At 52.8% G+C, this 15,361-nt stretch overlaps 4 protein-coding genes across 4 annotated transcripts; all 4 read left to right on the forward strand.

Moving 5' to 3' along the window:
- Positions 1 to 648: 648 nt before the first annotated feature.
- On the forward strand, positions 649 to 2,598 carry TRIREDRAFT_65819 (uncharacterized protein; the record flags this gene model as incomplete). Its single annotated transcript, XM_006967365.1, has 7 exons — positions 649 to 729; positions 784 to 935; positions 993 to 1,254; positions 1,307 to 1,588; positions 1,649 to 2,091; positions 2,142 to 2,202; positions 2,257 to 2,598. The coding sequence occupies 7 exons, from the start codon at positions 649 to 651 to the stop codon at positions 2,596 to 2,598; spliced, it is 1,623 nt and encodes a 540-aa protein (XP_006967427.1).
- A 619-nt stretch (positions 2,599 to 3,217) lies between these two features.
- TRIREDRAFT_66128 (uncharacterized protein) lies at positions 3,218 to 10,986 on the forward strand (the record flags this gene model as incomplete). The annotated part of the gene is made up of 9 exons (XM_006967366.1): positions 3,218 to 3,782; positions 3,835 to 4,361; positions 4,592 to 4,830; positions 5,031 to 6,018; positions 6,080 to 6,328; positions 6,381 to 7,619; positions 7,680 to 8,151; positions 8,205 to 8,685; positions 8,748 to 10,986. 9 exons carry the CDS (start codon positions 3,218 to 3,220, stop codon positions 10,984 to 10,986), a joined length of 6,999 nt encoding a protein of 2,332 aa, XP_006967428.1.
- Positions 10,987 to 11,491: 505 nt separating this feature from the next.
- TRIREDRAFT_109796 (uncharacterized protein) lies at positions 11,492 to 13,534 on the forward strand (the record flags this gene model as incomplete). The annotated part of the gene is made up of 7 exons (XM_006967367.1): positions 11,492 to 11,510; positions 11,933 to 12,018; positions 12,159 to 12,292; positions 12,373 to 12,474; positions 12,533 to 12,632; positions 12,666 to 12,749; positions 12,803 to 13,534. The coding sequence occupies 7 exons, from the start codon at positions 11,492 to 11,494 to the stop codon at positions 13,532 to 13,534; spliced, it is 1,257 nt and encodes a 418-aa protein (XP_006967429.1).
- Positions 13,535 to 14,334: 800 nt separating this feature from the next.
- Positions 14,335 to 15,175, forward strand: TRIREDRAFT_109797 (uncharacterized protein; the record flags this gene model as incomplete). The annotated part of the gene is made up of 2 exons (XM_006967368.1): positions 14,335 to 14,710; positions 14,805 to 15,175. The coding sequence occupies 2 exons, from the start codon at positions 14,335 to 14,337 to the stop codon at positions 15,173 to 15,175; spliced, it is 747 nt and encodes a 248-aa protein (XP_006967430.1).
- Between the last annotated feature and the right edge of the window lie 186 nt (positions 15,176 to 15,361).

Consider the following 15,361-nt stretch of genomic DNA (forward strand, 5'->3'; position numbering starts at 1 on the left):
AGTCCCTCAATCCTTGTGCATTGCACCCGCGACCCGGCAGAAGCGTCAAGTCGGACTGGGTGGCCAGCTCATGAATTGTCGGTGCGTAGCCTGACCATGTCATCATGGTGGATCTTCTTCCCCTTTACCGGCTGGATGGCATCTTCGTGCCCGAAGCAGGTAACCCGTTGGGCTCCACCACATACCCGGCGATGAGGGTGTAGGGATCGGCTGTGTACATGCATGTCGGGGGGGGGGGGGGGGGGGGCCTTGTACGAGTACGCAAAAGCGCGCGTTTATGCCGGGTGGTTGTCACCTAATGCCAGACCAATGACTGCGTGTACAGCCAGCTTAGAAGTTCAATAGGCCAGCATAAGAGTCCGGAGCTTGCCTTGATTCCATCCTGATATCTGGCGGGGAGCCCCAGCATGGTTACCGGAAGCATCCCATTGGCACCATCGGCAACAGGACGGCAGCCCCAGTTCATGACATGCCTGGTGACAATGACTCTCTGCTAAGCCACCGCCGTGTGTAGCGCATCCGACTATTCAAACTGGGTCATCGTCTGGGAGCCTTCCAACCACTGACAGGGAAGTTTTGGTGTCGTCTACATCGAGAACCAAGGAATTGCCAAAGAAGGCATTCCTTTTCGTGCCGAACAGCCTGAGCATGGGCGAAGAGAGAAGAATTGTCGTTTCTATTGACTTTGGAACCACTTTTTCAGGCGTCGCTTGGGCAGAGACGACTCAAGTAAGTATGAGCAGCAGCACACGAAGAGTTTCATGCCGCGCTAAAACCTCCAAGCCGGATGTCCAGCACGTATTATCCGACTGGCCGTCACTCGGTTCGTCCCGGAATAGCCCCAAGGTCCCAACGGAGTTGCGCAAGATAGCAACTGGTTGGCAATGGGGGTTCCAAATTCCGAAAGCGGCAAAGAGGAATAGGTTCTTCAAGCTGTGAGTTGCCTATCGTGTTCGTTAGAGGGGTCTCTGAACTGAAACCAAGACTTTTAGAAGATTGGATGAGCCGTCAGACACAAAGACGGACGGAGAGTCGGCCCAAGAACTTACAAGGGTGTTCCTAACATGTCTCTATGCCCACTTTATCAGCGTCCTAGAAAGCCATCTGTCGCCCAGCGTGGTGCAGTCGACACCCATGGATGTTGTTGTTACCGTTCCAGCTATCTGGTCGAATAACGCAAAGCAAGAAACCGAAAATGCAGCTTCCTCCGCCGGCTTTGGCAAGGAGAAGAACATCAAGCTCATATCAGAGCCGGTCAGTGTTGTGTAAGATCAGCACATCGTTGGCAAAGGCTAATCGTACGTAGGAAGCGGCCGCATTGTATACCATCAAGTATCTAAGCCCATCCGTCCTGCAGACTGGTCGGAGGTTTGTGGTATGCGATGCCGGAGGGGGAACGGTCGACCTCATTACATATGAGGTTGCCAAAGTTCAACCGTTACAGATGAGAGAGGTCACTGAAGGGACTGGAGGGAAGTGCGGGTCCTCGATGCTGAACATGAGGTTTCGACGATACCTGAAACAGGCACACGGGGACAAATACTGGACAGACGAGCGACTTGTCCTTGCCCTGAGCGACTTTGAATCGGTGCGTCTGCCCTCGAGAGGCCCTGGTCTTTATACATGAGTCTAACTACCTAAGGCGCAGTTCAAGAAGGACTTCTCTCCTAGAGGTGAGCCACTTACACTAAAAGTCGATTCATCTCTCGGCTTGAGGCGAAATCGGTTCACCATACCGCAAGATGACATGACAATCAAGATTTGGGATCCAATCATGAGAGACATCATCTGCTTGATCAATGAGCAGATAGCAATGGCGGACGATGACGTTGCGGCAGTCGTCCTGGTTGGTGGATTCGGCCAGAATAGATATCTCAAGTCTCGCGTTCGCGATGCAATCACCCCCAGAACGCGAGTTCTTCAGCCAGAGAATGGCGTCACCGCGGTGGTGAAGGGGGCAGTCATCTATGGCCTCGGCAACTACCAGCCCGCCCTGGCACCAGTAGGCATCTCATCGCGGGTCGCCAGACGGTCATATGGCACTTGCCTCTTGGCAAAGTATGACCCTTCGAAGCATGACCGCAACGAAGCGTGAGCCAAGAACACTAGCAAGTGAGGAAGCTGCTGACAATTGCGGCTAGATTCTGGTCCGAGAAAGAAGAGGAATGGGTTGTTATCGAAATGTGCTGGTTCATCCGCAAAGTACGCAGACCGCAAGACAATTGGGAGTTGACATGATGTAATAACACGATCTAGGGCCAATCGTATCCCGAGGGTAAGCCCTCCAAGATCGAGTACCAGTGCGATATACCCGTGTTCATGGGGCACAAGCCACAAGCCGACATTGAAATATTCAGCAACGACGACGAACGTGAAGCACCGATCCATCTCAGCGGCGCCACAAAACGAGTGGCCACGTTGTTTCTCGATCTACATAAGATACCCAAGTCAGCGAAATCAGCCGCAAAGAAGAGAAAATTGGGATGGCACCGGTATTACTGCTTGACTGGCGTGATTGAAGCGAGCTACGGATCAGCCATGATAACTTACACGGTAAAGCTTGGAGGTCCGTCCGTTCGAGTCTCTTTGTCCCATTGATCGATCTGATCTGATCAGAACATTTGATCTAACGTGTTCCAGGCGTGACACACGACGTTATCAGAGTACGTTATGAATAGGCTCGGAATCCTGTGTCTGAGGCGTCTGGATTTAGGCAGTTGGTGATTGAAGGGCTCGGCACGTTCCGGGACCACATTCATTTGGATACATGAGAGCCCGCATCTTTGTTGGCCAGCTGTTATCTTGCTCTCTCAACGAATGTAATGACGGTTCTTTTCTTGTCGGCTGAGTAGAGGGCAAACGAGCTGATGACTTTCAATGTTTCAATGCTGAGACCATGGCAAAGCTGATGTATTCCTCAAGTTGAATGCGATTGATACCTGGTAGTAGTATTTTCTGACTGCGGCGTCTCGGGTAGGCGCTACCGGGCAATGAATGACCTGCTTGGAGGTACTGTTTTGGGAAAGAGCTGAGCTCGGCAAGAGTAAAGTGCACTCACGTGATATCGCGTTCTGCCCCTCCTCTTCGTCGCGTCTCTCGGGCAATCCAGTGCTCGTCCATCAACGTCGACGCCCAAATCGCGGCTTCAGTCGCTCTCGGTGCCGGAAGGCAATGACTGACGGCCCGGATCCTCTCTGTGCCTCTCAAGCGTGTGGAAATGGCTGCCGACACGAGAGAAGGCGGCCCGCCACCGTCCACATTGGCGGCGCAGCTGGTTGAAAATATCGCGGCGTCATCCAAAGCCCCCCGAACCGATGAGAATAGCGAACTCAAGGGACTCTTGGCCATCATCCAGCGCGTAAAGGACAAGCCGGCTCTTCTCAAGTCGTCGGATGACCGGCTGGAGCATAATCACATGCTCATCTATGTATACTGCCGAGTCGTGCTCGAAAACATCAAGCTCGACGACCCATTTCTTGATCGGGCCAATGTCCGAACCGAGTCGCAAAAGGCCATCAATTTCCTGCGCTTTACAATCAAAGAGACGCCGTCTGTTCTGCTGCATATGAATGAGAATTGCAGACTGTTGTTCCGTGGTCAAGAGCCTCTGTGGGTGTGGCTTTTACCACAGCTGTTGAGGCTCCTGGGCCACCGTCAATGCCTTGATTTGGAGAGCTCCATCGAAGGATTCCTGCAATATATCCTTCTTCTGGTCGCAAGGACAGGGGCCTTGTGGAAAGTAGCCCCGTCTTTGGGGCTGTATCTTCGCGCATCTCTAACGTGTATGTCATTACCGTTCACGTTCGTCAAGCAAAGGCTAATGATTGTAATCAGCGCTCCTTGACCATCTGCAAAGCCCGTCTCTTGTTCCTTCTCAAGCAGACTCAAGGACAGACCTAGAACTGCCTCCAGTCTTTGCACTTGATCAGATTCTAGGCAGAGATGGACAGCATACTACCAAGCGCTTGTCATATCCGGTCCTTACAGTATCACAGGGGCTACATCTGGCATCAAGCCTGGGCAGAGTGCTTGCACATCCCCTTGTATCGCCCGACCCGGCCTTTTCCAATAGCGTATCACTGTTGGAGAATGGGCCATGGCTGATAGACGCCTACCTGGACTTGCGCCATGTCCAAAAGCGGTGGGAGCTACCATCACAAGGCACTCCTCTCCCACTGGTTGAATTGACTATGGATATCATCAAGTCATCCATTTCCAGTGACTCTCCAAATGCCTTACTCGTTGAGAAATCGTGTGCCCTTCTTATTCTACTCTGTAGCGAGATGATATCACCTCCTGACGAGCTGGTACAACCGACCTCGGCTGGCGACCAGGCAAGGTCGACCTACTGCATGGCTCTTGTGGCGATTGCTCAAGCGTCCCAGAAATCGTACTCAATTGGCCGCTTTGCGGCGTCGAAGCTTGTCCAGGAACTGATTCTACTGTCGTCGCAGTACTCAACGATCGGGGAGGATACTGATGTCTGGGTGAGTGTCGACAAGCAAGAGATGGCGAAAGGATCAGTGATTTGCTAACTCGATTGAAGCGAAGCATGACTGTTCTGAGACAAGCAATTGGCTCTTCATCGCAGGATTCCTTCCTTGATAGCATACATCCGTCGAAGTTTCAGAACGAGGAAATTCGCAAATGCATTCAAGATCTGCACCTGAACTATACTGCCCCTCATCAAGTCGCGAACGCGAGCAAAAGACGAAGGATTTCCGAAGAAACGACAGACTCTTTGGCGATACTAACGCAGGGGATCTACGAAACCCTTCAGATTACTCCACCGCCAGATGATGATGTGGTCATGTTTGAGCAAATATACATGTAAGTTCTTCCAGGTCAAGTCCGAATTGCATATTCTGACTCGAACATAGCGATGGGTATGATAAGTGTGACCAATCGAACCAATCTCTGGCCGTAGAGCTTCTTTCGCGAATATGTTGCGTTGTCGATAGCCATGCGCGATCGAACAGGGCGACGGACTCAGTCACAGCTCCCTTGACATGCCCCATCTGCGACGAGAGCTCTACTGACTCACCGACGATTTCATCGCATCATGCGAAAAGCGAAGCAAGACACATCTTCTCCAAGATGATCCGCCTAACGTCCTTTTCCGAATCCAGACGGCCACGGATCGCTGCCATGATAGCTCTGAGAAGGCTCATATTGCACTGCGAAGATGCAGCCTTTCTGGATCTGGAGACTCCTGGCCCGGGGCAGTGGTGCCTTCAGTCGCTTAACAGTTCACTGAGAGAGCTTCGTATTGCAGCTGGTAGAACGCTGGCACTTTTTATGCCTCCGAAGCCAACATACAATATGGATGAGGCCTTGCTCTCACGGAATAGAAAGAATTCAATCGCCCTCCTGAAATCGGCTTCCGAGGCAGACCCGCCACTCATGGTTGAGACGCGGATTCTAGCCTGGGGCCAACTCGGCAGAGTCGTGACGGAAGATGAATTAAATTTGGTCCTCATCAAGCTTCTCGAGTATCTGGGCAGCAGTAATAACATTGAATCGGCGTTTGCTTTCAACGAGCTACTCAGCCTTGCCGAGGCTCGCCGTACCACACCCCGCCGTCTGTTTGAGCCATACTGGAAAAGCCTTGCCTACATGGCGACCAAAGATATAGTTCAACGCCCTCAGCGAAGCCGAGCCATAGCTGAGCTGCTACAGATATCTGTCAACGAGCTCCTTCTGCTGATCCAAAGCCATGCACTCCCATGGCTTGTCCTAGACAAACGCAAAGATGTGATTCAAAAGATTGCGGAAGCACGTCAAGAGACCGAGATCTGGCGTCCCCTCATGGACAGTCAAAATACAGCCTCGGTATTGTCACTTCTGATGTTGCAAGAATCCGAGAACATCGAAGAGTTTGTCAAAGCAAGCCTGGACGAGATCTCGCCTCATTTCCACGCTCTTAGCCTTGCTGACATCGTTCAATCGGAGCCCATGTTGACTACCATAGAGCTGCTAAAGGCGGCAGCAGATGCCGACGCACCGCGAAAACGCCAGGTAAGTGCTTGAAGTGCCGGATCAGTTTCTTCTACAGCGTGTGTTAACGGTATGCATATAGGTACACAAGGCTCTGACAATGATGGCATCAATGAGTCTTGGAGCCGTCAAGGAGACAAGGAACAAGAAGACAGATTTGGTCGGGCGTTTCCTGCAGTTGCACATTCTCGGGCTTATGACCCGGTTTACCGACGTTATCAATGATTCGATTTCCATTCACCCACAGGTGACTGAGCAGAGACGCTGCATTCGCGCCTTGGAAGAAATAATTCGAATATGCCAGTCATATGCCAGAATTGCGCGTCCACAGGTACGTCAAAGAAAGAACGCGCCTGCGCAAGCTTGGCTGACAGTTCACATAGATCTCGGCTTGTCTTCTGTCTGCTGCTTCGCAAGAATCTCTGCGCGAACCAGCCATTTCTTGCTGGGCAGCGATGCTCAAGTACTTTGACGAGGAAGACATCGAGGCTCTTCTCGAGGCTACTTTCTTCATCGTGAAGCGCTATTGGTCTGAATTGAAGCCCACGGCGACGACCGTGATAGGGGAAATGCTCGGTAACCTCCTGCAAAAACACGAGCATGCCGTGCAGAAGAATATTACCAAGCTCCCATCGCTATCTCACATTGAAGCTTTGAGCAATATTGAAGCCACACTTGAAGCCTTTCGGCCGCCTCTTGCCCTCGAAGATAAGCTGGAAGTCTTTTCACAGAGAATCGGCCACGACTATTCTGGGGTTGTCCACCAGGCGTTGGTTGACCTGGCACCCTACTTGAGAAGTAACCAAAGCGCACTCTACACATCTGCCATCAGTCAGCGACCGGACAGCGTGATCGCTACACTGCTGCGAGCTCTTCTCGATTGCGCCTGCAAGTACAATGGGGTCCATATCGACATCACTCGGCTCTGCGTTGAGTGTGTTGGGCTTATTGGTTGCTTGGACTCGAACAGAATCGAAGCAGTACGCGAGCAGCGTTCTATCGTGGTGCTAGAAAACTTCGAAGTGATGGAAGAAGCCACCGACTTCGTGCTCTTCTTGCTCCAAGAGGTGCTAGTGCCATCGTTTCTTTCCACTACCGACATGAGGCTTCAGGGGTTCCTGTCGTACGCCATGCAAGAGCTGCTCGAGAGATGCGAGATCAAGTCAGCTTGCAACAACCATGCGGCTGGAATGACTGGTGGCAGCGATGTTTATCGCAAATGGATGGCCTTGCCAGAATCCGTGCGGGAGGTGGTTGCACCGTTCCTGAACTCAAGATATATGGTCGCGCCCATGAATCCCCAGCCCGTGGACTATCCAATCTTTCATCCGGGGAGGCTCTATGGCAACTGGCTACGGGCCTTTGTTGTAGAACTTTTACGAAAAGGGCAGCATCCTTATGCGGATATGATATTTGAACCTCTCGCGCGCATCATTCGCGTCAAAGACCTTTCTACTGCTGAGTTTCTGTTTCCGTATCTCGTGCTGCATGTGCTCTTGGGGCCTAGGAGCAGCCAGGCAGAGAAGGATCAGATACTCGGAGAGCTTATGCACATATTGCGCCATCAACTCTCTCCGGACGCGTCTTACCAAGAAAAGGAGGATATGAAGCGTTTCTGTCATGTGAGTCTAAAATGGCGATGAACAACATAACTCTCTTAGACTAATGAGATGAATCTATAGCTTGTCTTCCGGTTCCTCGACTATGCTATGAGATGGATCCATGCCAAGCGGTCGACTAGGCTGACCGGGGCCGCGAAGGAGAATGTGTCCAAGATTCAAGCCATGTTAGACAGCATACCTGCTGAACTGATATCACAGCGCGCAATTGACTGCAATGAGTATGCGAGGGCTCTTTTTCATTTGGAACAACATGCGCAAAAGATGGATCAGGCGAAGAGAGAGCCGGGCGACCGGACACGCCTCTTACAACAGCTGCAAGATATTTACGCCAACATCGATGAGCCTGACGGGCTTGAAGGTATCTCGGCGCATCTGCATGCTCTCGACATCAACCAACAAATCTTGAGTCACAAGAAAGCCGGCCGATGGGCTGCGGCACAGACTTGGTATGAAATGCAGCTTGCCGAGAAACCAGATAATGCAGAAGTTCAAGTAGAATTGCTCAACTGCCTTAAGCAAGCTGGCCAACACGGTATGCATAACACACACATTTTTCTTCTTCTTCCGCATACGGTAACTGACAAGAACCAGATGTCCTGCTTAATCACATTGAGGGAATGCGGTCAGACTCCCTGAGCAACGACAATAGAATCATGCCCTTTGCAATAGAAGCTGCCTGGGTGACAGGTCGCTGGGAAAGCCTGGACAAATTCATCCATAGATTTCAAGGCAACGTGTTGCAGGACTTTAACATGTCCCTAGGGGTCCTTTTCGAGTCTCTATACAAAAAGCAACCTTTTACGGAGACGGCGAAGATGATGAAGGAGAATATCGCTCTGTCCATGACATCGTCGACGACCGCGTCGCTCCAAGCGGCACACGACATCATGTTGAAATGTCATGTTCTCACGGATCTAGAAATCATCCTGGGAACCAATCCGGAGAGTGAAGAGGAGCGTATGAAGACAATATCGCTTCTCGAAGGCCGGTGCGAAGTTATTGGAGCCTACTTCAACGATCGACAGTACGTGTTGGGCATTCAGAGGGCGGCTATGCAACTTCTGAGGTGAGTTTCTGTGCTCTCGACGCAGTTTAGGGCATCGTCACTGACATGTTTGTCTTGCGTAGGCCAACGTTTTCCGACCTGGACATCTCAGGGCTGTGGCTTGCCAGCTCGCGACTGGCTCGCAAGACAAACTCATTACACCAGTCATTCAATGCAGTGTTGCATGCGTCCCAGCTCGGGGACGATGCAGCTACCATTGAGAACGCAAAGCTGCTGTTTAGAGATTCGCATCATCGCAAAGCTATCCAAATTCTCCAGGGAGCCATCGAGCAGAATAAGTTTATGACAAAATCAGGATCATCGCTGAGCATGGGATCCGCAAGCAGCCTGAACTCTCAGCAGAAGCTGCTCACCGCCCGCGCACAGCTTCTGCTGGCCAAATGGCTTGATGCAGCAGGCCAGACGCACGCAGGCGCCCTTCGTGAGAAGTACCAGCAGCCACCCAAGACGTTTTCCACGTGGGAAAAGGGCCACTATTACCTCGGCCGCCATTACAAGAAGATATTGGAATCCGAACAGCCGTTGAAGGTCGACGATCAGAGCGACAACTACGTCACGGGCGAGATTGCAAGACTCGTCATTGAAAATTACGTGCGGTCCTTGAATTCGGGAACCAAGTACTTGTACCAAACTCTGCCCAGGATTCTCACGCTTTGGTTGGATCTCGGGGCGCAGGTTGACAAGGCTCCAGAAGGCAAGGTCTCGCTATCACGAGAGCTGCACAAGCGGAGACTCGAGCAGTTGGGCCTTTTGCATTCGTTCCTTGACAAGTACATACATCGTCTGCCGGCCTACATCTTCTACACGGCACTGTCGCAGATTGTCGCTCGAATAGCGCACCCCAACGCCAATGTCTTTGAACGACTGACTTCCATCATTGTGAAAGTCGTGGAGGCCCATCCTCGGCAGGCACTGTGGAGCTTGATCGGCATCATGACAACCCGTCAGACATCCGAGAGAAAGGCGCGCGGCGCTCAAGTTCTCCAGACGTTGAAGAGCGTTTCCAAAAAGGTTGACGGGGCCTCGTACGATTTGAGATATCTCATCAGGGCGGGAGAGAAGCTTGCAGAACAGCTGTTGCTGGCTTGTCACAATGGCGACTTCCACGGCAACAAGACCGTGCACGCCAGCCTGACGAAAGATTTACGGTTCAATCAGAAGTGCACGCCGTGTCCCTTGGTCGTTCCCGTGGAGAGTTCGCTGACAGCCACCCTGCCGGCCGTCTCGGAGCATGTAAAGAAGCACAAGGCGTTTTCGCGCGATGTGGTGTCAATAGACTGCTTCTTGGACGATGTGTTGGTGCTGAGCTCACTGGCGAAGCCGAGACGCCTCACAGCCCGAGGAAGTGATGGCAAAACATATATGCTGCTCATCAAGCCAAAGGATGACCTCCGAACAGACCAGCGTCTCATGGAGTTCAATGGGATCATTAACCGCTCGCTGAAGCGAGACGCAGAGTCCAGCAAAAGGCAGCTGTACATACGAACGTATGCCGTGGTACCGCTGAACGAGGAGTGCGGCATCATTGAATGGGTGCCGGGGATCAAGACGATGCGAGATATTCTGCTGAACCTCTATGCCTCGCAGAAGATTCATCCAGACTACAACACACTGAAGCAGCTGATGGAGGAGGCATCGACGTCTGACAGCAAAGTCGGCATCTTCACGAACGAAGTGCTGGGGCGCTTCCCTCCTGTGCTTCCCTTGTGGTTCATCCAGCAGTTCCCCAACCCGTCAGCGTGGTTCAGCGCGCGCCTGAGATATACACGCTCGTGCGCGGTCATGTCCATGGTTGGTACGATCCTCGGCCTAGGAGACCGGCACGGAGAGAACGTCAACTTGGAGGAGGGGACGGGAGGAATATTTCATGTGGACTTCAACTGTCTGTTCGACAAGGGCCTCACGTTTGCCAAGCCAGAGCGTGTGCCATTCCGCCTGACGCACAACATGGTAGCAGCCATGGGCATCTACGGCTACGAAGGGCCCTTTCGCAAGTCATCCGAGCTGACGCTGAGCATTCTTCGGCAGCAGGAAGAGACGCTGGTGACTATTCTGGAGGCGTTCATCTACGATCCCACGCTGGACCTGCAGAAGGACAAGCGAGCGGCGAAGAGGAGTGAGTTTGGGGTGAAGCTGCAGCCGCAGAGCGTGGTGGACAGCATCAAGAGGAAGGTCAAGGGACTGCTGCCGAACGAGAGCATTCCTCTGAGTGTGGAGGGGCAGGTGGAGGAGTTGATCAAGCAGGCGGTCAATCCGAGGAATCTGGCGGCCATGTATATCGGATGGTGTCCATTTCTGTAGGCAACATGAATGTTTTTTGTGTTTATATGCCAGTTCCCATACTTTGCGCTTTGATTTTCAGGTAGATTGTACTGTTGCTTTAGAAAAAGGGGTGGAGCAATATGCACATATCTACACTACCATAGCATCTGCCTTGGCTTGTTATCAATGAGATATCCCTTGTCTAATCTACTGTGTTCCATCCTAGCTGAGCAGAAGCTTCATTCTTTTATATACTCTCTGCTTGTTTAGCTGTCGTATTTTTTCTTCCATCTCTGCGGCTTCTCTTCTTCGTCAAGGCTGCACAGCCAAGCTGCGTGCTGAGCATGCCACAGGCGATTTATAAGTACCTAGTTCTGCACAGGTAGAATCGCTCTCCTTGCCCCCTACCAACGCACCTATTCTATTCTTGTTGTTTCTTTAAATCTCTTTCAGCTTCATCTTCTATTACATGATAGACGAGCCTGTGATGATTTCCCCCCTCATTCTACTGCATTGCCAGCGTTGCGTCAGTACCTCAACCTACATGTACCTACCTAAGCGCTGTAAGTGAGGAGCCTCAGGTAACTACCAGCGAGTCACACGCCTCTCAAGTCGTCACCTAAATTTCCCCTACCCTTTTTCCCTCAGCCGACGCGACGCGCCGCCACCCCCAAATTTCCAGATAACAGCCAGCTCCTTCCCCAGCCCTCTCCTTCCCTCTCTACACCACACACACAAAAAAAAAAACTCGTCCTTTCTGCCCTCCCATTAATTTTTCTTCTCTTTCACATTCACCATCCATTGTCTGCGGCTCTGTTGGCATCTGTTCTGCTTCTTCTGTTTCACTACATCATTCTTGTTGCCGCGCCCTTTACAGCAAGCAAAGCTGCAGCTCGGCCGCCGACATTCTTCCAGCAGCGGCGCATTTTAGCCTGTCTGGCCACAAGCTTGCGCGCAACAGGCATCTACTTACTATCAGCAACAGCCCATATTTCCTCCTTACCATCTGATCTCAAAGCACCCCCAAGACTCGGTTCGATTCCCGTGCAAACATGGGTGAATATCGCATTGGTAAGTAATCAGTTCTCTGCGGGGTGCGAATCTCGCCTCAACGTCCTTCCTCCCTGTCTCTCCGCTGTCTGGAAACTCTACTGGGCAGTGCCTGTCCAGATATATTGGAAAGAGGCTAATTTGTCGTCTGACCTCCAGAGGTCTCGCCCAACAAACGCGCCGGCTGTACAGACACCGTGTGCAAGCAAGGCGAGGTCAAGATCCAAAAGGGCGAACTCAGGTTTGGCTCTTGGACTGTCATCAAAGAGCACGGTTCTTGGAGATGGAAGCACTGGTACGTTGCCATCTCCCCTGATGCTTGGCACAAAGGCATTCGCCCTTTGATGGAGCTCTGATTCTAAAACGACCATGCAGGGGATGCGTATCCGGTTCTCAGCTTGTCAACCTTCAAGAAGCGTGTGGCGGCGATCCTGACAATCTGGACTTTGATGCAATTGACGGCTTTGATGAGCTGCAGTAAGTCGAGACCTTTGCTCCGCCTTACACCGCTGCAGTACGCTGACATGTCGTGCAGAGACGAAGAGCTGAAGGAAAAGGTCAAGCGCTGCGTCAGGCAAGGCCACATTGACCCGGAGGACTTCAACGGGGTTGGTCTTCTGTTGCCTTTGCAAGTCGTGCGTTGCCGCCCATGAGCTGACAAACTGCAGGATCCGGAGAAGAATAAGCCGGGTGAAAAAGGAATCCACCTCACGGCCAAACAGAAGGAGGCCAAGGAGAAGGCTGCTGCTCTTGTAAGTTGAACCATCATGATGGGGGGCTTCGGTTACTGATCAGCTTTGGATAGGAGGCGGGCGAGAGCCAGTCAGCTGCATCTCAGAAGGACACCAAACGAGGTCGCAAGAAGGCTGCCGATGATGTCGCAGATGAGCCTGAGCCGAAGAAAGCTAGGAAGTCCAAGGATATCGACGCAGATGAGGAACAGCCCAAGACGAAGGCCAAGGCTCGTGTCAAGGGCGAGGACAACGTCAAGAAGCCCGCTTCGCTCAAAAGGGGACGGCCTCGTCGATCGAGCGTCCAGCAGGATGAAGAGGTGGAGAGCGAAGAAGCCGAGAAGCCAGCGCCGGCCAAGAGGGTCGCCAAGAGGGGCTCAAAGGCAAAGGCCACCAAGGCTGAGCCTGAAGAGGAGATGGTGAAGGAGGAGGAAGTCGATGAGGGGGAAGACGTGGTGAAGAAAGAGGAGGAGGAGGAGGAGGAGGAGGAGGTGGAGGAGGAGAAGGTCATTCCTGTTCGTGCTTCCAGTGGACGGAAACAGTCGTCCTCCAGAGCCAAGGCGGCGGCGACCACGAACGAGGATGAGAGCGGTGCTAAATACACTCCGGTCTCTTCTTCCAGGGGCCGAAAGCGAACCGCCGTCGTGCCACAGGCGGAAGAGCAAGATGAGGAAACGCCCAAGGCTGTTGCCAAGAGAGGGCGCAAGGCGGCTTCCGCTAAGAAGGCTAATCCTGATGGCGTGGAGGGTGCCGAGGAAGAGGCGCCCAAGCCTAGAGGAAGAGGCCGCCCTCGCAAGTCTGTCTAGTGTGACTTTGGCAGATCTACGAGTCTATACATGGATCAAACAGCTACTGGAATTTGCGGTATATTGTCGAACGATAGGGGCTCGGTGGACGGGGCAGTATCTTGACGGAGATATATGCCGAAGGTTCTTTTTTACTTTTTTATTCTACTGCGTTTCTTCCCTCGATCTGGTCGTTTATGATCAGTAGACAGTTCATGGCTTTGATAAGAGAGCAGGCGGGCTGTTGGGCGGGGGTTATTCTATTTGAGGGCCCGGCACGATGTCCTAGGCATATGTAGAAGCACTGTACTCTTGAATGCAAAAAATGCCCTATAACGGGGGGTCATGCCAATATCCTGAGCCTTGAAGATGTCTTTGGCATGTAGTCTAGATCCTCCGTGACGGCGGCTAACAAGCCGTCAAGTGTTAGTGTTCCAGCAGCTGTTCCGTCAACTACTACTAGTAGCGCCTTGCGACAGGCATCAATCCTGGAGCTCGGAGCTTTAGCTTTGTTAGTGCGCGGCGACGTCATCAGGCACAGCACATGCATGTGTCCATCCATCCCTGTCCGCCACCCCGCAGCCCCAAAAGCTACGAGCATCTCGACTCTCCACCGACGCGCATCTTCACCAAACTCATCTACCTACCGAAGCTCGTCTAGGTCAGCACGGATATTGCACCGCTATTGTGTGACAGGTGTGAACTTCTGCAGTGTCTTTATCGCATATAGATTTGAGACCTTCTCTCAGGGGAAACCCGGCATCACCCATCCATCACCGCGCGACACACAACAAACCCTCCCTCCTTCAGAGCACCAAACCATGTCCACAACCACGAATCCCGACCCCGACGCCTCGGCCCCGGCCTTCATCCCGCTCGAGGCGAACCCGCAGCTCCTGACGGCGCTGATCCACAAGCTCGGCGTGTCGCCCGCGCTGCAGTTCCACGACGTCTACTCGCTGACGGAGCCGGAGCTGCTGGCCTTTATCCCGCGCCCGGCGCTGGCGCTGCTGCTGGTGTTCCCCGTGTCGGCCGTCTACGAGAGCCAGCGGATGGCGGAGGACAGCCTGGCGGACGAGTATGGCGGGACGGGCGAGGGGGAGCCGGTGCTGTGGTGGAAGCAGACGATTCGGAATGCGTGTGGACTGATGGGGTTGCTGCATGCGGTTTCGAATGGGCCGGCGAGGGAGTTTATCAGTATGTTTCTTTCCTTGTTCTTCTCCTCATAACATGAGTCCTGGATTTTGTGGAGAGGTGACGTGTGCTGACGGCTTTTTTGGTGAAATGACAGCTGAGGGATCGATCCTGGACGACCTCATCAAGAAGAGCATCCCCTTGCCCCCCGCCCAACGCTCGGCCCTGCTCGAAAAGACGCCCGCCCTGGCCGATGCGCACAAGGCCGCTGCCACGGAGGGAGACACCCCCGCGCCGGACGCCCAAGACGATGTTGACCTGCACTATGTGTGCTTTGTCAAGGGGAAAGATGGCGGGCTGTGGGAGCTTGACGGACGAAGGAAGGGGCCTATTCGGAGGGGCGACCTGAACAAGGATGAGGATGTGCTGAGTGAGAAGGGGTTGAGCTTGGGGGCGTTGAAGTTTTTGGAGAGGGAGGGGGGTGATTTGCGGTTCAGTGCTGTTGCGCTGGCTGGGACGTTGGATTGATGCATCATGGAAGGGAAGAGAAGGGAAGGGGTAGGTGGTTTGATGAGCAGCTCTTGGTGCTATGGACGGACGATAAAATCTACGTCTTCTCGGAGACGATACGCTGCTTGACGTTGCGGAATCTCTCAAAAGGGGTATGATGGTATGGTTCTGAGTGCGCTATGTGTTATGGGTCGAGACATCAGC

This window comes from Trichoderma reesei, assembly GCF_000167675.1.
Source record: "Trichoderma reesei QM6a unplaced genomic scaffold TRIREscaffold_17, whole genome shotgun sequence".
Classification (NCBI taxonomy): domain Eukaryota; kingdom Fungi; phylum Ascomycota; class Sordariomycetes; order Hypocreales; family Hypocreaceae; genus Trichoderma; species Trichoderma reesei.